A 25,114-nucleotide genomic window follows, 5' to 3' on the forward strand; every position below is an offset into this window, starting at 1 on the left:
GAGCATTCCCGACACCTGGGTAAATCATCCTGGCTCAGCACACCTTAACCCCAAGCTTTGGCAAGTGCAGAATCGCAAACCATGGCTAGAGGCCTCACATCCCTTAAAACCCATCCTTGCGTGGCAGGGGAGGCCCATGGGGCTCAGCGGCACTGTGACAGGGCTTGGCCCCGGCTGTGCTCCTGCTCCTTTTGGAAGTGTTTTTGTGTTTCTTGAAGCAGCCCCTCAGCTGGTGCGGATCACGCTGGCTCCAGTGACATGTGGAGACCGTTCCGTGCTTGCATCAATCACAGCATGCCAGTTTATTTTCTTTGTACTTAGCTGTTTTGCAATGCCTTCACAATTCAATTGCTGATATTTTTCATAATTACGTTTGAGCAGCTGCATCGGCGTGGAATGCATGCAGAGGCTCCAAATTTTGCAACGCTCTTGCTCGTGCAGGACACCACTCACGCACCTCTTGCTCCACAGGGAGGATCCTGCAAGCCAGCCAGCACTGCTGAGAGTGCCAGAGCAGTGAACTGCTGCAGGTAAACACCCTCCACCTCCTGCCTCACCCGCTGAGGGGTAGTCTCTGTGTTCTCCTTGTCCCTTGTGGCCAGTCTGCTGGGGGGGGGAACCTGCAGAGGTCTGAATTACCAGTGCCTGCTCAGCAAGCACCCCCATGCCCCTTCTCAATGCCCTTCCTAGTGGCCTGAGTTTGCGGTGTCTGTGCTCACCCTACTCTGCTCTGAGCTTTTTTCTCTGGGGTTAATGTTGCTGCTTTGTGGAGCTGAAACAAAATACCCAGAGCAAGCGTTTTGTGGGTTGGTGATAAGCACCTTCCTGAGCAGACTGAGTGCTGAAGAAGCTGGGTGCAGGGGATGGGCTGGGGGTATTCTGGTCAGGGCTGTTTTAAGGCACCCAGCAGAGGAGCTGACGTCAGGTCTTCACATTCAGGGTGGTGACTCCTTGGTGGTGGCCATAGGGACCCCAGATCCCAGAGGCAGACATTGCTACAGCCCAGTCCTGCAATGGAAGGTCCTCTCCTCCTGTCTCCACACATAAGCTGCACCCATAGCGAGCCACAGTGACAGGGGAAAATGCACATGGCATTTCTTCCTTTGAGAGACAGTTATTAGAGCTTTGTTGGGCTGCCCTGGCCCCCTGCTCAACTCTGTGTGTGAAGGAAATGTCCTCCTGAGGCTCCCCGCTGCGCTCAGGCCTGCCCCTGAAGCAGGAGATGCGGTGACCTCTGCTGCAACATGGGTAATTGCAGCTGGAGCTCCTGCCCCTCCAGCGATGCTGGTCTTTATTCAGCCTGACTGGGGGCTGTAACCCCTGCCGGCTGCGCGTCCTGCCAGCCGCCGGCGTGCTGTGTGAAGTGCTGTTTGTATTTCCTTCTATTCCTGCTAACGCTGCCTGCCATGCCTGATGCAATCCTCTGACCAGCAGAGATCATAGAGAGGTTCAAAGTCCAGGATGGAAAAAGGAGGGGGCAAAAAACACAAATCAAACAACCATCCCTAAAAATAGAGTTTCCAGGGCAGGATCTTGTTTGGCGTTTGGATGTGGAGGGGACGTGGGGCAGGACGTGGGCAGAGGGAGCACCAGAGATGGGCTGCCTGTGCTGGAGCCTCCACATTTGGGGAGGAACATCCACGGGGTGCCTGTCTCCTGGCTGTAGCTATCTGTGCTTCAGCCATCAGAGCCACAGCTGTGCTGAGTCCAGTGGCCTCAGGGAAACCATTAATGGAAAAGTGAGCCTGTGGGGCTGGTGGAGCCCGGGTTGTTGGGCAGGGATGGCAAGGAGCAGTCAGGTGTAAGCATATCAGTGCTGGAAGATGTGAGGTTCAGCTGCTGCAGGTGTCCGTAGTGGCAGATGACATGGCTGTGGGTGACAGCTGTGGTTTGGGAGGTTTGGGGAAGGCACTGGGAGAGGCTTCTTCCCAGTGTGGTGGTGCAGCACTGGAGCAGGTCACCCATTGATGGAGCAGCTCTTCGTCCTTGGGCGGTTTAAGGCTCAGCTAGACAAGGCCATGGCTGGAAGCAGCCCTGCTTCTCATGGGTGCCCAGAGGTCTGTTCCAGTAGACACTTCTGTGACTGTACTTACTTTAAAATTGAATAAACACAGCCTGATGTTGACTTAACCTTCACAGTGAGCATGTTGATCTAGTTTTATTGACGTGTTCCTTCCCAGAATCTGATTCTCACTTACTTAATACAGGTGAAAACGGGGGGTGGCTTGTACGTTACCTGGAAAGACACGCGAGTCGGGTTTTTGGGTACTTTTCAGTTCCATCCCTCGGGCTGTGGGAAAGCTGGCAGAGGCAGCGCACTTGTCCCTGTGATGACAGTGCAAAATACAATCCTGTAGCAAGCTTTGTAGGTGCAGAATTGGAATAAGGCTTCCCTCCTGGCCAGAGGATTTGCTTGCTTTTTACAGGGCTCTTCTCCCTGTTACCTGGGATGGGCTGTCAGAAACTCTGGCCGTGCGTTCCTGTATTGTCTCACAGGAGATGAGGTAGTGGTTGTGGTTGGATGAAACCCTCCTTGTCCCCCTTTCCTCCATCAGAGGCACAAGGAAGGGCGAGCGATTAATCTGAAAGTCTGTGCAGTAAAATATAAATCTCTGCAGCTTGAGAAATGTTGGACGAAAGCCAGAAAGGGTTAACAAGGAAATGTGTTCCCTCCAGCATAATTGTATATTTGGCTTATATTTTAATAAATGAGTAACAGCTGAGCAGAGAGGCCAAAAGAAGAGAGTCCCCCCCCTACCCCGAGCTGTGCTCGAGGCAGGGCCTTGGCTGTCTGAGTGTCAGGTACTGCGGTGGGGGTGTTAGCCCAGCACGCTGAAGATTAACCACGAGTTAGACAGCTACACAGAGAGTGAGGAGCAATCGAGAGTGAGTGGCTAATGCAGGTGTGAAGGCTGTTGTTTCTTTTCTCTTTAATGTTTAAATTTTCTTTTGAATTCCCTTCAGGCAGGAAGAGGAGGAAGAAAGCCAGGCACTGTGGTGGAGCCTTAGGGGAGTGGGAGGCCTGGGGTGATCAATCAGCAGCATTTCAGTGAGATTAAGGGGGGACCTGGGGTAATATATGAGGCAATGTGGAAAGAGGCATTTTATTACAGTCAGCTCTGGAAGGATTCAGTTCCAGATGGCTGAAGTGGGGGTAGATCAGGAACCTCTGTCAGAAGGGGCCCACCATCCAAAAATGTGCAGCATAGCAGCAGCAGTTGAAGGTTTCTTCAGCTCCAAAAAAAAAATTATAAAATAAATCTCTCCTGGAGAGAGCTGTCTCCATAGCTGGTTAAATCAGTGTGTGTTGGTGGGAAATGCCCTCTTTGTGAGGACAGATGGCGATGAGCGGGGCCATTTTGGCACTTCCCCCCCATTCAGAAAATGCGTCTTGTTCTTGTGGAACAATTCTAGGAAGGCTTTGGGACCGGTTTGCTGCTCAGAAGCAGATGTGTGGTGTGGCTCTGGATGATGGTGCTGTTGTCATAGCACTGGTGGGAAGATTGGCCTTGACTATCTCTTCCACCGTAGCCCCTCTGCAGGCTGACACCTCCAGGAGGCCGAGCACCGTGCCTATTCCATGATATGGGGACCCACCTCCCTAGGGAACAGCCTGAAGCTGCTAAAACTCTTTCTGGTAAGTGACCAGGCAGTGGCTAGCAATCAAGAGCTTTCATAGCTCCCAGCCAGAGTGAGAGGTAAAGCAAAGACCTGGTTCATGGAGGAATTTCTCCTGCAAGAGCCAGGGCTGTTGGGTGCGAGCATTGCCCATCTCCCTGTCAGAGGCAGAGTAGGCCTCAGAGCACAGCACTGATGTAGTGCAACAACTCGTCGGGAGGAGGGGGGGATGTTGTTTTATTTCAGGGTTGTTTTTTGATTTGGAATGGTTAAAAGGAATTCTCATTTTTGGAAAATTTGGCTGTACTTTGCAACAGCATTAGACTTCTCTGTTGGATCTCCTCTACTAGAAATGTTTAGATTTATTTTTGTTTGTGTTCTGTCTTACGCAGCTAAGAAAACAGTTTCAAATAGGACAAATTGTCTTGTTCCAGGGAGGAGGTCTCATCTGGAGAGTGAAAACAGCTTGCTACTTGGAGTGCTGTCTGCAAAAGAACAAAGCTCTAAGGACCGTTCCCTACGCTGTGCCCCACAAGAGAGATTATTGAGCCAAGATGTTGGCCTCGGGAAGCATCCTACTACGCTAGGCAGTTTCCATGTGAAACATTTTTTTTTTCCCTAGGATTTGTGTGCCCTAGCACCTGGTCATCTCGGTGCTGGTCCTTTGGGGAAGATGGGCAGGGAGGCAAGTGCCTGGGCTATTTGCTTCTCCTGTTTGTAAGGGGAATTGCATTAGTTCATTTCACAGGGATGCTGAAATACCTTTCCGATAGTCTTTAATAGCTGGTGCTGTGGAAGAAGAGCTGAGCATTTTAATCAGGTGCGTGTCAGCCCCATATTTGTGTTTTGCACGTGTCACAGGTGACATGAAAGGAAGAAATGTTAATGAAAGAGCCAATTTTCCTGCACGGCTTTCATGGAAAATGAGTTCTGATGCACAGAACTGTTTCATATGGCAGCTGAATGAAAAATTACAGATACTTAGAAAAGTGAGATGACATCATATGATCTGTACATCTTCTGAAAATAAATCAGGGCCACTATGATTAAAATATATGCACTTGCAATGGATGCTTTGGCAGACTGGTTGTAATAAAGAATTTTAAAATTGGAATAGGTTAAAAAATCAAGTAGGAAGGAGTCTAATACCAAGAGGAATTTTTCTTCTTGAAAACCAGACTCATTTTAGTCCAATTTCTAGCTAGAGAATGGAAGTGTGGATTCAACACTTTTAGATTCTCAATTAAGAGATCATCACCACATTATCAGGATGTCAGACACATCACATTCATCAGTCTGTTTTCTAGAAATTTTTGCTCTTGTCCAAAGTACAGCTGGAAACGCCTAAATAAAATTAAAAGGGGGTAAGTGTCACCCAGGCCAAGAACTGTTTTCCTCTCAAGGCTTAAAGTATTTTCATTAAGAAAAAAAAAAGGTGCTAGGACATTTCAGTCTTTTCATAGACAGCTCACAAGACTAAATTCGTGAAACTCTTTAAAAAGAGGACCCACTAGAAATGATCTTTATGCTTACACCTACAGCAATCACCCTGGATTTATTACTACATCTCAGGCTGCAAGCCTGAGCCTGATTTATTAGCTACCGTCCCTTTGGATTTCTTATCCAGGGCAGTAAAACAGCTGTAGAAAGCTGAAAAGAAGTCGAGCTGCACATCTTGTCTTTTTAGCCTGTTTCTTGTGTTCATTATGGTCTATAAACAAACATCTTTCAGGTCTCCTAAATAGATTTTCTGATCGAGTTCCCAGAACAGACCACCACCAGTCTCATTAAAGCTTATTTATGCTACTTTCATGCATGAATAAAAAAGCTCCCATTCACTGCTGATTTTATTTAGTTAGATCCTGTGCCTTGTAGTGGACATTGAATTGGTGTGACATTTTTTGGCATGGAAAAAGAAAAGTAGTGTGACTGCAGAGAACAGTTTGATGCCTACATCTTTTGCCGTATGAAAAGGAAGGGGTTAACCTGTTCTTGGCTGTATTGTATTGATTGAGGCCCATGCAAAGAAAATACAGCTGTAAATAGTTAGGAGTATTCCCTAGTAGCTGAGATTTTTTTTTTTTTTTTTTGGTAAGTCATTGAACTGGGACTTTGGAGGTACGAACTGTTTCCCAGGGATGCCACCCACTTCCTGCGTGATAGGAGGGAGGTCATTACTTGCTCTAGGTCTCAGCTCCCCGACTGGGAAGGATCCTTTCTCCCTCTGTTCTTTCTAACTTGCTTGTTTATATGGATAACTTTGCAGCACAGTAACATCTACTCTCTCTGTGTGCTCACGAGGATGGGTCCTTCTCCCGGCTGGGGCCTCTAGACAGCACCACAAATAACAAATACGGTTTCCCCTTTATGTCTGTCTCCTTCATCTCCATCCATGCTGCAGTGTCTGCAAGGTAAGATTAATGGCTTGGAAGAAAAAAAAGAAATCAGTAAAAACAAAGAACAACTGAGTAAAGGACCAGCAGGTGTGAAAAGTTGTGAAATGGGTTTGTTTTTCTCCAGTCCTGCTGGCTGGTGAGCTCACGCAAAGGTATTGCGTTTTGCACGGGAAGGATTTGAGGCTGTACTTTAAGTCAAAGGGTGAACAAAAAGCAGCTTTGTGCATTTACTTCGTGCTAAGCACATTGTGAATATTCTTAGGCACTGCCACAAGGATTAACATCTCTGCATTTTAATGTGCCTTGTGCCGGAATTTAGCTAGAAAGCAGAGCAGGCAGGAATGGGCTCTCCAGGCGGTGCTCTCTGCTAGGTGTCTCTGAAGTGCTATTCAATAGCTTTCTGTTACTCTTTTTCTTATTATTATTTTTTTTCCTTCTTTTTCCTTTCACTCCTTCAACAGCTTCTGGAACAAATCCCGATAGATTTCACCTTTCTGAAATTTACTGTGCTGGACTGTTTTATCTCCAAATACTCTTGCATGGCAATAGTGTATATATAAAAAAAAAAAGACATGTGGACAGAAGTATGGAGTTTGGTATTTACTTTGGATCATTAACCTGGTGTGCAAATTTGACTTGATCTCTCTCTCTCTCTTTTTTTTTTTTTTTTTTTAATTCTCCCCTGCCCTTTGTGGAATTTCAGAGCCCGTGAGGAGACACAGCCTTTTGCTGCCTGGCGATCCCAGCAAGAAATGGGAGGCTGATGGATTGCAAACGCACCTGCTTGGTTTAAAACCCAGCCAAACAGATAAGTGCCCTTTTAATTTTCTCACAATAGCGTTTTAGACATACCTGTGCACAAAACACCTCTCTTCACGCTGGTTTTAATTTGGGGAGCTGTCTGTGCATCACCCTTAAAAATGAATGCTCTGTGTTTTTCCTTTCTGCTGAGAAAAGCCAGATGATAGCAGTGCTTCACATGGGCTGATTAATTAGAGTGAGGTTGCTGCAGCTGAGGGCTCTGGAGGCTGCTGGGGCTCTGGGGAGTGGGGCTGCGGTACCGGGCGATGCTGGTGTGGCCCAGCCCAACCTGAGGAGCCCTCTGGGTCTCATTATTAGGGGTTTAATAACCAGGCTTGGCTGGCTTGATTGAGAAGATGCTTGTGCACTTGGCGCGATCTCAGAGAAAGCTAAAGCTGGTGGAAGGAGAGGGCTTTGTACATGTGCTGCTCATATGTGCGTGGAGAAAGCGATAAACCTGCTCCTTCCTGGAGGGGAAATAGCCAGGGAGATGGGACAGAAGCCCTCCGTTATTTCAGTCTGCACAGTGTGGTATCGTGAGTGAGTGGCAATGGGAAAAGTTCCTGCAGAGCTGGGGGGCATTTGTATCTGTGGACAGGAAATACAGCACATCTGGAAAATAACTTCTGGCTTCTTAGATGTGCTACTGCCTGTTCACAAACACACCGATACAACTATTAAATAATGTAAGTAATCTAGAAAATACAGTTCTCGTGTACAGTGTCACTGCAATCGTACACAGCCACGGGGTTGGGGCAAGTATTTGCTAAACCCGTGATGTACAGCATTAGAGTAATGCAAAAATCACTGATGCAGTGTGTTGGATGCCATGTGTGGCAGGTGAGGACAAAAAAAGGTGAGGACCCAGATGATTCCAGACCCATCTTGTCTGCTCTAGCGGGGTTAATTAGCATTGTAAAATGTCCACCTGGCTGTTAGGCTAACTACAAACATTTGTTACAGCAAATTAGACTGTGCTAACTGATATGAAATTTGCCTTACCTACCTAAATGAGAGTTTCTTGCTGAGGGCACCAGCCCAGAACCAAGAGAAGCTGGAGGCCGATTCCTTGCCTCCAATTGACCGAGCACAGCCTGTAGCCTCTGTGTTTTGTCTTTTACTGCCTGGAAATGCAGCTTGTAACACTGCCCGTCCCTGCAGGGAAGGGCCACTGAGTAATGGGGAATGAGAGCCGGGGTGATGAAGCAGGAGGTTGCTGCAGCACAAGGGCTGGATCGAGGTCAGCTTCTGAGATCCCTGGAGTGCCCGAAGTTCTTTCTTTTCTCGGAAAAACTCCTCACCCTTGCTGTTGTTACCGAGAAGGGATTTGTATTAATAGTAGAAACAGCATTTCTGATATCAGTGACAGTCCTCTATCTTAGAATACACAGCAATATTTATTCTTGGCTCTTCAGTGATCTGATAGTGAAAAGGCTTGGCGTTTGGCGTTGTATTAAGGAACACTGATAAAGTGAAGCCTTCACGTTAAGGCTGTAGCTAGGGTTTGTTCAGGGATGGATGGTAAATTAAAACAGCTTAAACCATTTGTGTATGTCAACTAACAGGGCTCTTTGCTCCTCCAAAATAAATAAATAAAATTGACCCTCAAGGTCTTGATTATTAGGTGTGCAACGTGAAATGTGTTTTTCTGCTGATGTGCTGATATCAATGTTCACCCAAATTAGTTCCCAATAAATTAACCCCTAACCTGGCTAGTTCCATCCAGGGATGCAAACCTCTCTTTGGGCATCAAAGTTGCATTTGGAAATCATGTCCTAAAGTGTGGCATGCGAGTTTCTCTGTGCTCCTTGGCAGAAGTGGGAGAAAAAGCTGCCAGTCCCTCTCAGGAGCTGTGCTGATATGAGATGATGCTGAGTGTATTATATGCAGCTGTGGTTTATCTGCTGGTTATAGCCAGTGGCTGAGGAGTAATCAACAGATCTTGACAGGTTGCTGCAAAAAATCTTGTCCAGAAAAGAAGACCCCCAAATCCCTAACTCTTTCCTTGTCTTACAGGTGAGCCTTGAGGACAGCTGAGAGGCACCATAACTCCTAAATGCATGAGCTTCTTCTGGGATTAGAAGAGAAGCCATGGGGAAAGACAAGAAAAAAGAGGAGGCTGTCTTTCTGAGGAAAAAGATAACTTTGCTGAGGGCTTTCTCGCTTCTCATCGGCAGCATGGTTGGCAGTGGCATCTTTATCTCCCCTAAAGGAGTGCTGAAAAACTCGGGCACTGTGGGCTTCTCCCTGGTGGTCTGGTTTGCCTGCGGGCTCCTCTCAATGTTTGGTGAGTGCGGAGTTGGAGAAGCCTTTGCTTAAGCACCTGGGAGGTGAGGGGAGCCAGCAAAATTGTATTATAAATAGCTGGGAGTGGAATGGACCTAAAATTCCCTGTTCTGAATGTAGCAGAAAAAAATACTTAGTAAGCTTGGGGGTCACCAGGGGCCTTTGCCAGAGTCGGTGGGTGTCTGTCAGAAGGGGTCTGGGTACGACTGCTGCTTCTCAGAGCGAGGAGATGGAGTAGATCAGTTCCTGGTGCCTTTCATTCTGGTTCTTCTGAAAGAATGCAGTTCTTACAGTTACCATGGGTAAAAGCCACAGCTTTCAGTTTCCTTCATTAACTGTATACAAGCACCTTCTTCTCAGAAGTGCTTTAAAGGTGCTGTTAGATGTGCAAGATCTCTCAGCTCTGGGGAGGAATCTGAAGCTTATTTTCAGCGAGTGACTTTAAAGTTCTTCCACTTTTACAACTCGAGGAAAGAAAAAAAAAAAAAAAAAAGAAAGAAAAACAAGAAAGGAGAAATACTCCATGTGGATAAAACACCTTGGCACTGTGACATTTAGAAATTGGGATGTTCAGTTGTTAATCTGGCAACAATCGTGGTTCTTGCTCTTTGCATATGCCTACCAGTATTTCACGTCGTGCTGCTGAGCATAGGCTGCGTTACCCTACATGTGGGATGCAGCTTCTGCATGGCTGTTTGGGGAGTGATATACTTTTGCCTAAGGAAAAATCTTAAAGCTTCATGTGAGCAAAGAGTCTCTTTTAACTGAGCAGAGTGATAAGTGATAAGGCATGTGCTGGCCATGTAGCCCAGCCTCCACACTGGAAAGGTTTCTCTCTCTGTGGCAGCCTTTGGTAGCTTCTTCTGGCCCGACTGCTCTTTGTTGAGTTGCTGCATTTTGTAGCTGGATCTGTTGGTTTTCTCTTCCCTTTTGTCAGCTTGATGACCTCCTGTGATCATTTTTCTGATGCTTTTTTTTTTTTTTTTTTTTTCAGGATATTTAAATGGCCTGCTTTCTTTTATCCTTTTTTTTTTCTCTTAAAGTGTGGCTCTGTAGCCTGACTTCAGCAAAGCACTTAAATATAAGCTTTAAGCATGTAAATAAACCCACTGGAATAAATGAGAGGAGGGCTCTGCCTGCATCCAAGACTTTGGACAGGGATTCAGCACAAATTCACCAGCAGAGAGGCAGGAAAACCCTCACCAGTGGCATGATCTGAATGATCTCCATGGGAGTAGGAGGCACAGGCGGAGGTGTAAAGGTTTCTCTCCATTTACCTGGAAATTTTAAAGCTGTCTCCTCAGGCTTGCCTTGCTCTGCAGTGTCAGGTTCATGATTTCTATCGGTACCAGGTCTCCCTTCTCAGACATGTCCTTCCAGGTTCTCTCTCTGGGGACTTCAAATGAAGATGTGAAGGTGCAAGATAGGGACACAGGAACGTGGTTCATGATCAGAAATGTGATCAAAATGGTCAGGACAGCTACTGGCGGTGAGCTGAGTGCTGCAGCCACCCTGTGTGCACCGTTACACCAAGCTGAGAGGGGAGATGAGAGAACATGAACCTCCAAGATGTTTGTCATAGGATGTCTCTTTAAGTTTAGTGCAGTGTTTCTCCCACACACCCTTCCACGCAGCTCCCCTGGACAAGTTACATCATTAACCAGGCAACAAAATTTCCTTCCTTCTGACAAAACAGTGAACTTTCTTCTAAACACACTAGAATAAGAAAAAGAGTGGTTCTGCAAAAGCCCCCTTTTCTTCCTCTAGTTCACCATTTCTTTTAAACAGACTCTGTCAATTCCTGGAAGTCATGCAGAAAAGAGTATCCAAGGGATGATTTACTCAGTTCATTTATACCTGAACTTTTCCAGGTGCCTTGTGTTATGCGGAGCTTGGAACAAGGATCACCAAGTCTGGAGGACATTATATCTACATTTTGGAGACATTAGGGCCTCTACCAAGTTTCTTATTTCTGTGGGCTGAGTTTTTTGCTATCAGGTAAGAGATTTTGTCTGTTTGCCCTTTGCTGGATATTCTGATTTATTTAAAAAAATATTTATTTAATTTGTGGTTCCAGGCAAAAGTCTAAGCAGTTTATAAAGGAAAAGGGGAAAAAATCTGAAAAACTTTTAAAGACTTTCAGTAATAAAAGAAGACAGACTGAGTAAACAGTTGCATGTGTTCAGTGTGATTTGTACTTGAGGAATATCTCTGTTCTCCCCTGGCAGCTCTGGTATCATCCAAGAACTGTGATATATTTTTGGTGACAGGGAGCAGATGCCAGGTTCATTTCAGATCTTCTCATTCTATTGTGAAACTTCTCACATTCTTCTGTGGAAAAAACTTTCTGGCTTAGCCCTGAGTTAAGTAATAATTTAGAAAATTGTAAATGACTTTTCTTTCCACCTGAAAAAGGAAAATCCTCCCCTTCCAGCAGCCTGTCCTCCATGTATGTTGGGATGAAGTAGGACACATGAACCACACAGCTTTGCTCTGTATGATTAATCTCAACTTTTGCTTTCAAGCTAAGAATTAACCTTTTTTTGCAGCATGTGCCTTTTAACCCATTTGCTGAGAAAAAACTATGAAATAGTCTCTATGGGATCCACGTTGTGGAGCAGGATTAGGCTGTGTGGGAAGCTTCCACCCAGCTATTTTTGGTTGTCCATGGACCAAAATTTGATGTTGTGCTTGGTTCCCCTCGCCAGGCCTGCCAACAGTGCCGTGGTTTCGCTGGCATTTGGGCGCTACCTGCTGGAGCCTTTTTTTGCCCCCTGTGCAGCCCCTGTTCCTGCCGTGAAGCTCGTCTCTCTCCTGGGGTACTGTAAGTACACCTTCACGCCACTGCCAGCCTCGGGGCCTCTCTGCCCAGGACCTGGGGTGCCTACAGGGCTTTATCTTCTGGGACTGGGGTCCTGTGCTGCCTCCTTGGCCACTCAAAGCTTCCTGCTCCAAGGAGCTGCTCCGGGGCCCTGGTGTTTGCCGAGAAGGAGCAAGGGCATCCCTGTTGTCTAGCTGGAGCCCAGCGTCTTGAGGGGATGGTGCCGAGTACAGGGGTAGAAACTATTCATGTGTAATTGCACAAAGGCTGCCTGGTTTGAGGCCACAAGGCTTTTGTAGGCCTCACGTGCTGCACCCAGCCATGAAAACACCCTGCCTGCTGTCTCTCACCGTGAACACCCTCTGTAACATCCCCCGGGCAGGGAGCATTCCCGTATTTATTTATTTTCTTCCCCTGTGTGTGTCGAGCATGGGCTGCAGCGGTGTGGTCTCTCCTCTCCAGACGCGGTCCTCACCCTCAACTCCTGGAGCGTCTCCTGGAGCGCCCGGCTGCAGACAGCCCTCTCCATCGTCAAGCTGCTGGCGCTCGCACTCATCATCGTGCCAGGGATGATGCTGCTGGCACAGGGTAGGTGCGTGGCCGACGGAGGGTGCTCGAGGGAGAGGGGCAGTCAGCTTCAAGCTGTGTCACCTCGCTGGGGCTGATGCTCCTGGCTCAGCTCTGCTTTCTTCAAAGTTTTTCTTTGGGATGAACCCACCCAGGGTGAAGCAGGCATCCACCTCTGTTGATGTCTTCCTTCCTACAGCCAGCCCATTGTCAGCGTGGCTCCAAACCCTTCCAAAGCAGCACAAAGGCAAGGGATAGCAGGGACATGTGACAGCATCCCCTGGCGTCCTGAGCCTGTCACAGCTGTGCAAGGAGCCCCCAGCCCCCAGCTGAGCCCTGGTAACTGCATCTCTAACTGTCCTGTGGCTTCAGCTGATGCTTTTAACCTCCTAATGGAGATGGGCAGTAAGGCAGTAAACTGACAATGGACTCATGCAGGATTTCACGTTCACGTGCAGAGGAAAAAAATACAACAAAAACCCTAACAGTGGTATCTTCTGGGATTGATACGGGAGTGTTGGCTTTAATCCAAGTCTCAGTCAATAGAAAAGCCCCTGGCATTCCCAGCCAAGGGATGAAGCCCACTGTGGCTTCACACTATTTCCTTCCTCTGCAGAGGGAACAGCAGAGGCAGTAGGCTCAACATTTGTGTTTCTTTCTGATGTTTGGAGCTGGCTCCTTTGAACATGCAAAAAACCCCCTCAGGCGGGCAACACTTCTGAAATGAAGGACTGCCCTGCAGCTAGAAATCCTGAGCCATTATTGTTAGGAATGCCTTCAAATGACAATCTGGAGCCCTGGCACCCGTCCTCAGGCAAGAAGGATAAGTGCTGGTGACATCTGGAGAGAGAATCCGTGGAGGGACCCCAGTATGTCAGGTTGTGTTTAATGTGACTCGTGGGGGATTCTAAATCACTCATGAATATATTGCAGACCGTAAATTCTTTTTGTGTCACATCACTTATCAGCAGTTGTTTTAGAATACAGAAAGATTGCCCCAGTAGGCCCACTTCCATTTTCCAGTTTCTTTTTTTTTTTTCAAGTCCATTTTCTTTTTGACTTAGTTTTTGTGCTTGTTTTTAAACCAGTTTGCCTCACTCTACAGCCTTTCTCTGTTTTCTTTAGTCACACTCCTGTCCTTTCCTCTGCCACTGCCTTCCCCTTGACTCACATTTCTTAAAGAGACTTCCTGGGCTAGCTTTTCACACCTGGATGCCCAAGTCTCATCTCAGAGCTCCTCGCAGAGGCATCTCTGTGGATGTGGCCTGATTTTCTCCATGTGCTCCGTGTCATTTCATCCTTTTCCTGGAGAGACACAACTGCATGAGTAGTTTGTCACTTTGATATGAAAAGACACTGTGATATGGAAAACTGAACATAGATGTGGAATCCAAACTTTGTGGAACTTGGATTTCAAAATGTTAGAAATATAACTGCTTTTGACTGTCTTCTTCCTTCAAATGAGAGGCTATTAGGTGTTTTTCCTTGTCTTTCCTTTTTTTTTTTTTTTTTTTTTTTTTTTTTTTTTTTTTTTGTTTGATATAGAATATACCTCACAACCAGTATCCTGACTTTGATATTTTTGCTGCCTCTAGTTTTTATTATTGCGTTTGCTTTGCCCCCTGTGTCCCCAGCTCCCCTCCTGCAGGGCCGTTCCCGTGCTGGCTGCCTCCCCCCTGGTTCCCATGCTCTGCACAGCGTGGGGCCGGGGTCAGCAAGCTGGTGGGGCCGGGGGGAGCGCAGCAAGAGCCGGATTTGCTGCCTCGCTGGCTGCACCACATCAAAAAAGAGCGAGTGTCCAGCTGCTGGTGGCGTGGGGAGGAGGGGGTCAACCTGGGGAATCAGTTTGAGGCTGAAAAAAAGGATGGGAGAACTTCGTGTCCCCACAGTCTCCCATTTCCACAGCAGGCACAGTCTGAGGGAGAAACAGACGCTGCCGTGAAATTTCTCCAGTAGCTGGTCAGGAGATAGATTTATTCTGTCACTGTGTATGCAGCTTGCATGTCAGCACAGCACCACCAATTAAAGCACTGAAACAAATCCAAATGCCTGGCTCCAGGGAAGTCACAGCCGCTTCTCCCAGGTTTGGGCAGGATGTTAACCCGTGGGAAGGAAGTCCACCCCTGATGTTTCCCTGCTCTGTATCTGTTGCTTATCTCTTCTGTAGGCCACACTGAAAACTTCCAGGATGCTTTTGACAAGCAGTCGCTGGTCCCGGACAAGCTGCCCTTGGCTTTTTACGCAGGCATGTTCGCCTACTCGGGCTGGTAGGTGTGACAGGAGGGCACCCGGCGGGCGGCGCGTTGCGTCGGCTCCTGGCTCGACCTCTCTCCTTGTGTCTCCCCGCTGTGCAGGTTTCAGACCAGCTTTGTGCGGGAGGAGTTGGTCAGACCTGAACGGTAAGGCTGGGAGAAGCAGGCGGCTCTAGTGTGCCAGCCTCTGGGGTACCACTGCTTCCCCTACTGCTGGCAAACAGCATGGGAAGAAATAAGTCTGTGGGCTCACCTAACCAGTGCCAGCTGCAATCTGCAGCAATGCGATGAAAAACAAAGGGGGAACAGCCTGTTCATTGTGGGCCTCTCTTCCCCTTTCTTGTAGAAACATCCCCTTGGCTGTCATTGTGTCTGTGATCACCGTCATTGTGGGGTACATGCTCACCAATGTCTCCTATTACACTGTCCTGGGAACACAAGATGTTCTGGCTTCTCCAGCTGTGGCGGTGGTGAGTCGTCACCCCTACTGATATCTTTCTTTAGTGTGGTCAGCTTCTGCTGAGGGGGTGGTTATGGCAAGGGTCTAGGAGATGGTTTTCCTAATGAAATGCTTTCTTGCTTTGTTATTTCTCTGGATTATGGGACAACAGTAACTTCTAGTCTTTCCTAAATGATAATGTAAAAGAAGCTGCAGATGACAGTAGAAAAGGCAAGATTTATGAGTCATATTCTACTCCTGCAATGGAGGAAGTTTTTTTCCTCTTGAATCCGATGTCATCTAGAGATCACCATATGTTCCTACAGTCACGCTTGCTCTTCCCCCAGAGTTTTGTGCAGAGGGCCTGCAGAAGCCTTATCTCAGTGGTCCCAGTCCTTGTCGCACTGTCCTGCTTTGGAACCATGAATGGAGGAATCCTCACCTTTTCAAGGTCAGATGTCTGAGATGTTAACTTTTTTTTTTTTTTTTTTTGGCTTACTGACTCAGAGGGAAGCACCAGTAACCTGTGCACCTGTCAGTCCTTTTGATGGCACTTTAACCACTCCTGTGGGAAAATCAGGGCCTTTGACTCCCAGTGTGTAAACTACAGGACACCATTGGCTGTCTAAGGGTCTCCCCTTAATTTTTCTGGCCAGTTCTAAACTATCTCTGGCTGGTCATAAAAACAAGATTTTTTTTTTAACCTCTCCTCCCGTCCCCTCATTTTAAAGTGAAATGTCAGTGTTTCTGGGGAACTATGAGCTTTGTTGACACTGGCAGCTGCTCAGTGAAATGGAGCCATCTTTTGCTGGCTTCGCCCAGCTGCTTTGCTGCAGGGCACAGGGTCCCCCTCCGCTGTGAGGATCTCTGACCAAAAGCAAATGCTCCCTGGGGGACGTTCCTTTGAGTTCACTGAAAAGTTATCATGGCCAGGCCACTCCCAAAGCAATAGTCAAGGCTCAACTTTGTTCCGTGAAAAAAACATCTTGCCAGCTCCACTGGTTACTGCACTGCGTGTCCTTGTGGGAGCCTTGAAACCGGAGAGGAGGGCAGAGCTCATGGAGAAGTGTGTTGTCCTGTCCCTGGGGAGCCGAGCAAACTCTCTGGGGCCAGCTCCGTTTCACAGCTCTGATTGCAAAAGGAAAAATCAGTTGCTATGAAAGAGATCTTTCACAGTGCAGGAGCTAATGAGTTATGTGATCCGCTACCTTCACGTCCTGTGTGGAATACGGTGGGGAGAATCCCCCCACTTAACTCCTCTAGATAGCAATTTTATTGGAGGGTGGGAAGTCCCTGGAGGTTCTTCACGTCCCTGTCATCCTTCTCTCCCCCTTCCTGGCATCATTAACATAATGACTGCAGAAAGGCCGTATAAACAGTGATGGGGCCTCCCTGGCTGCTGGCCAGCCACACCCCAGCAAAACCACAGAGACAGCAATAAAACCAGTTATATACTCATGCCCCAGCTGCTTTGGGCTCTGTTCCAGCCCAGCTGATGCTCTGGCATAGTTTGTGGATATTAAGTTTATAAAATTGGATGCAATGCCTTCTCCCTAATTGCCCTTTCACGATTCAAAGGAGGGATGGAGGCAAGAAGCTCTTCGCTGTCGTTTTGTAGCTGGCCCTGTGTGTAGCTGGCCTCCCTGGAGGATAGTAAGCTATATTGTTCAACAGCTGGCCAGAGGCTTGAAAACCCTCTCTTCTTTGAGGAGCTTGTGCTGCATTTATTTCTTTATATAGTTTATATATCCATCTATATCTATGCATATATGTTTTATCCCTGGCCTGTTGGGCCCTCCTGGGTGTTAAGCCCAGTCTCCTGTTGGGATGACAGTCACCTTTTGTGAACTCCCCAGCCTCTCTTACAAAGACCTGAGGTCTGTGACCCCTCTACCTCCTACTGCTTTGTTTCTGTTTCCAGCCTGACCTCATTCATGGTTTCTCTGGACTTGCCCAAGGGTCTCTGCTAATGGGCCACCTGTGGGGACAGTACCAGCAGTGGGCTCTGTGCTGAGCTAATTGGTGCTTGGACAACTACGCAAAATTAATCTTTGGAGACTTTTTTTTTCTTTCCAAATCCTCTAAAAAGTGAGGCTGAGCGCAGAACTGTGATCTTAAAGAACAGATATGTGGGTGGGGTGCATTGTGGCCTCTGGTCAGTCCTGCTATGGATCTCTTCATGTCTAGTGTGACTGTGGGGTGCTGATGCATAGGGCTCCCTGTCTTTTTCTAGGACACTGTTTGTGGCTTCCAGGGAAGGGCAGTGGCCTCCTCTCTTCTCCATGATCCACATTCGAAGACATACTCCTCTTCCTGCTGTCATGTTAATGGTAAGGGGATCTGCCTGTCTGACATGCCCTCTTCTTGCAGTCTTGGCTTGCTTGTTTGGTCTGGCAATCTGCAAAGCCTGGAGAAGCTGAGGAGCTTTAAAGGGTATCGAGACACTAAGTGAGCTTCCATAAAATGAAGAAAGTGGAACACTGGAAATGGCTGTAAATTATTAGGTCCCCTTGTGCAAGTAGTGAGGTCTGAACCCTGCTGTCCCAAAGTCCCTACCTTATTGCCTTGAACGTGTTCTTTCAAGGTATTGTCCCCACCATCTGTCACAGTTACTGCTTGATGTTTGCTATCATCTCCCCCAGGCTTTGGCTAGTTGGAAAACTGAAATTCCCAGGTTCAGTGGAAATCCAGAAAATGAGCATTTGTGGAGAGGCTCTCAGGTTTGGGTTGCAGTTGATCTCCATTGCTCCTTTCTGTAGCACATTGCAATTTTGTATTTGGGACTTTTGCTGGGAATCTTCAGTCTACGACAGGGTTTTGTAACACATTCGGTGACCTCAGAAATGTTGGGGCTGTGAAGTAGCTGCCTGTGATTGCAGGGGGGCTAGAGGAGATGATCCGTATTAGCTTTCCCAGACTGGGGACTGCAGTAAGGCATTAATGACTGTATTTCATCTTCACAATGCTCAGTTCCCTTTGGTTACAACCATGGTGTGTATCGGAGATATCTACCATCTAATGAACTTCTTCAGCTTTTCCCGATGGCTCTTCATAGGATTAGCCACCCTTGGGCTCATTGTCCATCGCTGCCGTCACCCGGAGCTGCAGAGCCCGTTCAAGGTAACAACACATGGCGTGTGTCTGACAGCCAGAGACACATGTGCCAATCCTTTTTCTTTTTCTTTTTCTTTTTCTTTTTCTTTTTCTTTTTCTTTTTCTTTTTCTTTTTCTTTTTCTTTTTCTTTTTCTTTTTCTTTTTCTTTTTCTTTTTCTTTTTCTTTTTCTTTTTCTTTTTCTTTTTCTTTTTCTTTTTCTTTTTCTTTTTCTTTTTCTTTTTCTTTTTCTTTTTCTTTTTCTTTTCTTTTTCTTTTTTCTCTGTCTCTGTATCCACTGCTAAGAATTAGAGCATTGCATGGCTGTGGTTGCCTTTAGGCTCCAAGGGCCCTCAATCCCTTTTGCTCGGTAAGGCATGTGGGGAGCTGCTCAGGTTGGCTGATGTACCCAAATGGCCAGATTCAGTAAATCCTATAAAAACAGTTCTATGTGGTGTCACCATCTGCAGCCAAAGAGGTTGGCAGCCTGCTCCAGGGAACAAGGTATCGTGCTGGGAGCTGGTAGATGTGCAGGTCCCATGCTCACCTCTCCTGAGCTGCAAGGGGAACCCTTCCTGATGTGATTTCAGTGGTAGGTAAGTCTCAGCCCTGGCTGAGAAGCAGAAGGCTGTCAGGCTTGGGGGAAAGGGGAATTACCAGAGGAGTCCTGGGAGTAAACTTGACTTACAGGGAATTGTTTCCTGGCGCAGAAATACTGTGTAGCATAAAGCAGCTTGAGCACAACTCAGGGCCATTACAGACCCTGAGGATGTGCACTGTGTGCATGTATAACACAAAGCATTTCCTTTAGCCACAGCTAACGGCAGCTAGTGGATGGTGTGGCCCCTGGAGAAGGACCTGCCCTCCTGCATGGGGGAGGTGAGGGGCTCAGTGAGCCTATAGCTGTATGTGACCGCTGTGGGACACTGATTGTGCTAAGCACAAGGGTGTGAGGAGCTGCCTGATACATGCCACAAACAGATGTGTGCACATGTACAGCTCCAGCACGTTTGGGATGCACTGGACCTGTGGACATAAGCATCAAGAGGCATTAAAAGTGGGCAGAGGGAAGCAGGGAGGCGAAGGAGATTCAATCCCCTGCTCCTCAAGGGGCAGCTTGGCCCCTTGTACCTTTCTCTGGCCTCCAGCTGGGCCCCTCTGGTGGCTGCTGGGATCTCTGCTCATGGGAAGCAGCCGGTCCCCTGTGTCAGCGGGGGAAGCTGGTGTGGCTTTTGCAGCCCCTGCTGTGCTTGGGACACCTCTCCCACTGCCGGATCATCTGTGTTTGGCTGGGGCTGTGCTCATCGTGTGCACAGTTTGTTCCCCTCTCTGGTTGCGCCTGCTTGGTGTCTCCAGCCAGTTCCTGTGGAGGAGAGGAGACCTCCAAGGCCACAGGCACTGGGCAGCTGATCAGCAAAAAACTCAGGGGAAAGAAACGCTTTCCACCACTCCCAGGGCTCCTCCCCAAGCCGAGCGAGGCCTGATGCGAAGTTTGGGGTAATTTTTCTTCTTGGTCTTTGCTGGAGACAGTGTGTTTAGCAGAGACCTCGAAGCTTCCCAGCTTGTTGGCTGGCTCTGCTCATGCACTCACCCAGAACCAGATTTTTTAATAAGCTTTAATTTTTTATTTTAAACCAGCCAACCAGCCTGCCTTGGAGAAGCTTATTAGTTGATAGCACTGGTGATATTTTCAGTTTCTGGGAGTGTGCCCCATTTTGTTTTAGATAGAGGTTAGGTTTTTAACGCTTCCTAAGAACAGATTGAATGAGTGAGGGAAATGCGGGCAGTTTGGTTCTCTTCCTCCCTCCCCCCAGATTTTATGCCCACTTCAAACCCAAAGTACAGTCATCTGCAACAGCGAAGGAGTGAATGTGATGTGTGCATGTGCTGCTCTCCAGTGGTCAGAAATATTTCTTCTTCTGACACTAGCCTGCTTACAGAGAACAAATAATAAAAAAGGCGAGTGGCTGTGCTGGTAATTTCCCCCCACAGCATTTTCAGTTAAAAATGGTAAGAAAACACCAGGAAGAGGAGTGAGCAGCCCCCTCACGCACCTCTCACACAGATGTGCAGTGTGAGTGTACGCACGTAGGAGACCCTGGCAAGGGATGCTCTGGCTGGAAAGGCAGCAGGAGCACAGGAGTTTGGTGGCTGGCTGGGTGCCATCACTAGAGCAACTGATCTCTTTCAGCTCGGCATGGTCAGCATCCAAAATGAGGTCCTCACCCTAGGTGAGATCAGCAGCTCCTTTATCAGCTATGGCGAGGAGTAACTTGGCTTGCTTGGATCTAGGGACTAAGGGAATGTTTCACAGCTTATTTGTTACGGTCTTCCAAATTACTCTCCGGATAATACAGATGAGTTGGCTCACCCAACAAGGTGAGGCTGACGTGCTCAGAGCTACTTTGGTCTTTCATCAGGGTGTCATTGAAAATCACGTTCTTGATGCAAGTGCTATGGAGTTGAGTGTCTGGTTTACCCTGTTTCGGTCACTACAGGTCTCAGGCAAGCTGGAGGCAGCTCAAAATGAGTTACAAGTGTTATGGCCAAAGAACGGCTTGTTTCTAAGGGCTTCTGCTCATGGCTTCAGATTTTCCACTAGCAGTTGCCACAGGTGGCAAGCTTAGGGGTGTGTGGACACGCACATGTGCTGTACGTTCACAGAGCAGTGAGGTCTGGTTGACTTCTCCCTGGCTCAGTGTCTTGTTGCAAATGAGGTGAGGTTTATATCACAGAATCACAGAATTTCTAGGCTGGAAGAGACCTCTAGATCATTGAGTCCAACCTCTGACCTCAATGCACATGAGGTGAGGTTTATATCAATGCATGTAGAAGGAGGCATGTGCCTCTCAGGGCACACTGGGCTCCCAGGGTGATACAGGTAAACTTTTCTTCTATGCATCCTACTTGTTCACAACTGATTGTACAGAAATAGTGCACAGGACAGATATATGACTTTTCTCATCTTCTTTAACATGGGAAAGAGAATACAGTGTGAAGAGAATACAGCTGGCATGTATGGAGGCTGATCAGTTTTGCCTGAGCATCCTCTGTGTTCTTTTCCCCAGGTGCCCCTCTTCATTCCCGTCTCTTTTACCATCATCTGCCTCTTCACGGTGGCAATGTCTTTCTACTCGGACCCTGTAAACATTAGCATCGGATGTACCATGGTGTTAAGTGGCTTTCCAGTCTACTACCTCGTAATCCACAGGCAAATGTCAAACCGCTGCCGTAGCCTGCTTTGTAAGTATGCACTTGGGTTACGGTATCCTGGACCCAAGCACACTCAGGGTAGAGATGTTGGTTTGCTGCCAGTGCTCATCTCTAACACAAATCACTCCGTGACCAACAGACCTCGTGGAACCTCAGTCACGATCCCTGTCACCCCTTCCCTGCCCTTTCTGGGATGCAGCCTCCACGGCCGAAGAGAAGGGGCAGGCTGTGCTGTGGGGGGCTGGCCTGGCTCGTGAATGCACTGATAAACCAGCTTAATGTGTTATTTTAGAAAAGGAAGGGCTGAGGTCTACCAACAGGGGGAACCAAGAGGATCACTTTTGCTATCATATCTTTATCATATCTGTGTGATCAGCACCTCTGTCAAATCTGGCTGAAACTGAGCAAAAAGATCAAAAGTGAGTATGGAGAGATTGAGAGTACTGTAACCCCATGCACAAACACATTTGCTGAAAGGCTAGGGAGAGGACTGATAGGAAAAGCTGATGCAGCCTGCAGGCTGCTTGGTGATGGAGCAGCTTGTCTAACAGTACAGATTTGGCACAGATGTGGGTGTGTAAATGAAAGATATCTTCTCTCCATGGCACAGATTTAGCTTGGGTGTAGCCCTGGTGGCACAAGTACAATGACTTACTCTGAAACAAGAGCCCTGTTTCAATTTTAGTTTATAACTTCAAGTGTGAATCTTGATTTCTTTGGATTTGGTGTTGTGCTGAGGTGTACTGGTAACCAGTGAACAGGGAAAAAAAAAGTATAGTAAGAAAGAAAACAGATACAGTGATCTGCTAATATAAAATGCTACAGCAATCAGTGTTGATGCTCTGATTTTCACCCCCAGTTTAAGATATCCTTCAGATTAAACTTTTTGTTTTTCTTCCCTTCAGATTATGTTACGCAGAAGCTGCAGTTACTGCTGGAAGTAGTTCAACAAGAAATCAAGACGTACTGAGGAAACCATCATAACTTAAAGGAGAAGATGAAATCTACTTACTCCATTTCTGATACCTTTGATCCTACAAAAAGCAGGCCACGCTCTTATTCTTTTGATCAGTGCAAATGAGGATGAACCTGAGCCAAAACGTTGCTGCAAGCAGTCCTAAGCTTGCCAGTCAGGATCTGGATGAGTGTGTCACATCTGCTTCTGCCCTTTTCTTTTTTAGCAGAACAATCTAGTTCTTTGAAATGAGCTTTCTTTGCCTGCAAAGTGTCTTTGAAGAAAAGATCTTAATTTTGCAGTCTGGCCCAGCCCAGTCCTCAGCAAAATATATACTATTTTTAATTTCCTAACTTGGCAAACAGAGGAAGAGATCCTACTGCAGAACTACCGAAGAGCCCAGCCACATGGAAGCCAAACACAGGTTTCAAACTGAAGCTTCATAGTAGTTAAGGGAAATGGTGCTGTGAAGAAGCTTTATAAAGGGAAATGGAAGAGGAGAGCAAATTAGAAATAAGGTAGATGAACTGGAAAGTAGGAGGCGGGAGACTAAAACTTCATTTACCAGGAAGAACAAATCATTAACAAAGTGAAGTCAGAATGTTTTGCTTTGATAATTGTATAAGGAAAATAAATTTATTTTGCTTATACAATAATGCTTCAATTTTGAATTTTATTTTTCTGAAATGATGTTTCAAAATGTACTGACACAGTAAAAAACAAACAAAAAAATAAATCTAAATACCCACAAGAATAGGACAGGGTAAATTCTGATTCCTCACCCGGTGCTACTAATGAAGTTGAAAAATTGAGATTTTGGCCCAACTCCAGTGAAACACAATTCTCCTGCAGGAGGACAAGACCACTGATGAGTCTTGGGCAGATTCCTTCATAAGCACATCTTTTGGTGCTGTAAGAAGACATTCAAGGCTTCATGTCTGAGCTTTAATTTTAAATCTACAGTCAAATGACTTGCTGAATCGATACATAAATGCTCACGTGAACCATTGCCATCAGAAATGTTTCTGTTGTTGGGTTATTTTGGATTACATTATTAATGTTGCAAAGTTATGTCCAGATAAAAGAGAAATTAACACTTAAGTGATTGGAAATAGTTAATCTTTTCCTAAAAGATCAGAAGTAGTATACAGGGCTTCGGCTGATGGCCACTGAAGAGAGGAAGAGCAGAATGTGAAGCATTTTTAACCTTTTGTATCAAGCATTTATGTACTTAGAAAACTAAGTAGCATTTACAAAACCAATGTAATCTACCAAAACTTGTAAAATGCACTATCAAGATTTGGAAATAAATAATTAGGACTTTTTTTTTAAGCAATTGGGAATTATTATTCTTGTTAAGACCGCTTCTGTTCTTGTGCTAAATCGACCTGTGAGAGCAATAGCATAGTTGCAAGGTTCATCCTCTCCCTGCCCCATGAATTAATTTACAAGCTGCTGGAAGCTGTCCAACAGGAAATGCAGACTTCCTGGGAAAAGCATCACAACCTAGGAAAGAAGGTACTGCCTTCAAGTGTTGTTTGAAGTGAGATTTGGAAACAGTTCTGGGTTCCCAAGCAGAGGCTGTGCCCCCTCAGGCCATGTGTGTGGCTGGGGAACCAATGTGCAGAAGACCTTGCAGAAGAGGGGAGCCCCACCACCCAAAGGTGGCCCAAATACACCTCCTTACATGCTGGTTTGGGGGATTTTTCTGCATTTGAGGTAGAAGCATGAGGTGCTGTCAGCCTGTTCCTGTGCTGTAAGACCCCTGTGAGCTCCCTGTAGCACCAGCTCTCCTGTGTCAAACCTTAGAGTGATCTGCAATTGCAACAGAGCTGCTTTGTGTCTGCAGATACACACTTAGAAAGGGTGAAACATCATTTTTTTTCCATCTGTTTCCTTTGAAGAGAAAACGGGAATGAGACTTGGAATTTGTGGGGGGAAGAATAAGTGGGCTGTGGTTTCTTAATGGATGATAAATCATTTGACAAATGTAGGGAAACCACACCTGGGCGCCTCTGCTGACTATGCAGGAAAAGGATCTTATCTTGCAGGGATGTAGAATGTCTGTTCACAGACCTGTCAGATCCTCAAAATGCAGACACGTCTACTACTGCTGTTACATTGACAGCAGGAATCTGAGGTTCAACAGCTACATGGCAGTCACTGCAGTTAAAAGTAATAATAATAATAAAAAGAAGTCAGAAGGTATCAGTTTACAGTGAGTTCAGGTGTCCAGGTTGTGGCAAGTTGTTTGTTTTAGAGAGGATGCTATGCTGTTCCAAGCAGAGCTATGCAAACATATTCTAACAAGCCAGAATGCTTTTCCTAGAGCTGGTACCTTGTGTCTACTGAAAAGCTTGGCTTCAGTTCAGAAGACTATTTTACTAGAGAATTCACATATGCAAAAATGAACCTGCAGGATCTGATCCTATAAATCTAATCAGTCAGAGAAGCATAGAAGTTGCACAACTATGGAGATGAGAGACAGATACTATACGGGAGGTGAAAAGCCAGTCGGAAAAAGCTAGATGGGGAAGAACCAAGGTTCAACTTCATAATCACATTTCTGTTTCTATTTTTATCCTGTGTGTATAAAATGCACTCAGGGTGCAGCCTTTCCAGAAACTAAAACAGAGCTTTATATTTTTCCACCACTGGGCTGACTAGATCATCA

The 25,114-nt window shown here is 46.6% G+C and overlaps 1 protein-coding gene across 5 annotated transcripts; it reads left to right on the forward strand.

Annotated features, from left to right (window-relative positions):
- LOC311423690 (cystine/glutamate transporter-like) lies at positions 1–23,776 on the forward strand. Of its 5 annotated transcripts, none has more exons than XM_084498024.1 (17): positions 1–60; positions 382–530; positions 3,532–3,637; positions 4,053–4,438; positions 5,885–6,029; positions 6,718–9,102; positions 10,973–11,099; positions 11,810–11,925; positions 12,385–12,510; positions 14,657–14,756; positions 14,844–14,888; positions 15,088–15,211; positions 15,528–15,631; positions 17,414–17,510; positions 18,151–18,300; positions 21,341–21,515; positions 22,391–23,776. In XM_084498024.1, exons 6-17 carry the CDS (start codon positions 8,907–8,909, stop codon positions 22,453–22,455), a joined length of 1,425 nt encoding a protein of 474 aa, XP_084354150.1. In that variant the 5' UTR covers positions 1–60; positions 382–530; positions 3,532–3,637; positions 4,053–4,438; positions 5,885–6,029; positions 6,718–8,906; the 3' UTR covers positions 22,456–23,776. The 5 variants fall into 5 exon arrangements, 4 of the variants coding, with proteins under 4 accessions (XP_084354150.1, XP_084354152.1, XP_084354153.1 ...); XM_084498026.1 differs by lacking the exon at positions 1–60 and having other exon boundaries at positions 387–530; positions 6,718–6,822; positions 8,830–9,102; XM_084498027.1 differs by lacking the exon at positions 1–60 and having other exon boundaries at positions 387–530; positions 6,718–6,818; positions 8,828–9,102.
- The last annotated feature ends 1,338 nt before the right edge of the window (positions 23,777–25,114 follow it).

The sequence above is a fragment of the Aythya ferina genome (genome assembly GCF_964211825.1).
Source record: "Aythya ferina genome assembly, chromosome: 1".
Taxonomy (NCBI): Eukaryota; Metazoa; Chordata; class Aves; order Anseriformes; family Anatidae; genus Aythya; species Aythya ferina.

Bases quoted from the DNA above. Each gene is read 5' to 3' on its own strand.
- LOC311423690 (XM_084498024.1), top strand. From the start codon at position 8,907: ATGGGGAAAGACAAGAAAAAAGAGGAGGCTGTCTTTCTGAGGAAAAAG. The intron at 11,100-11,809 runs GTAAGAGATTTT...TCCCCTCGCCAG, and splicing joins GCTGAGTTTTTTGCTATCAG to GCCTGCCAACAGTGCCGTGG. The intron at 11,926-12,384 runs GTAAGTACACCT...TCTCCTCTCCAG, and splicing joins CGTCTCTCTCCTGGGGTACT to ACGCGGTCCTCACCCTCAAC.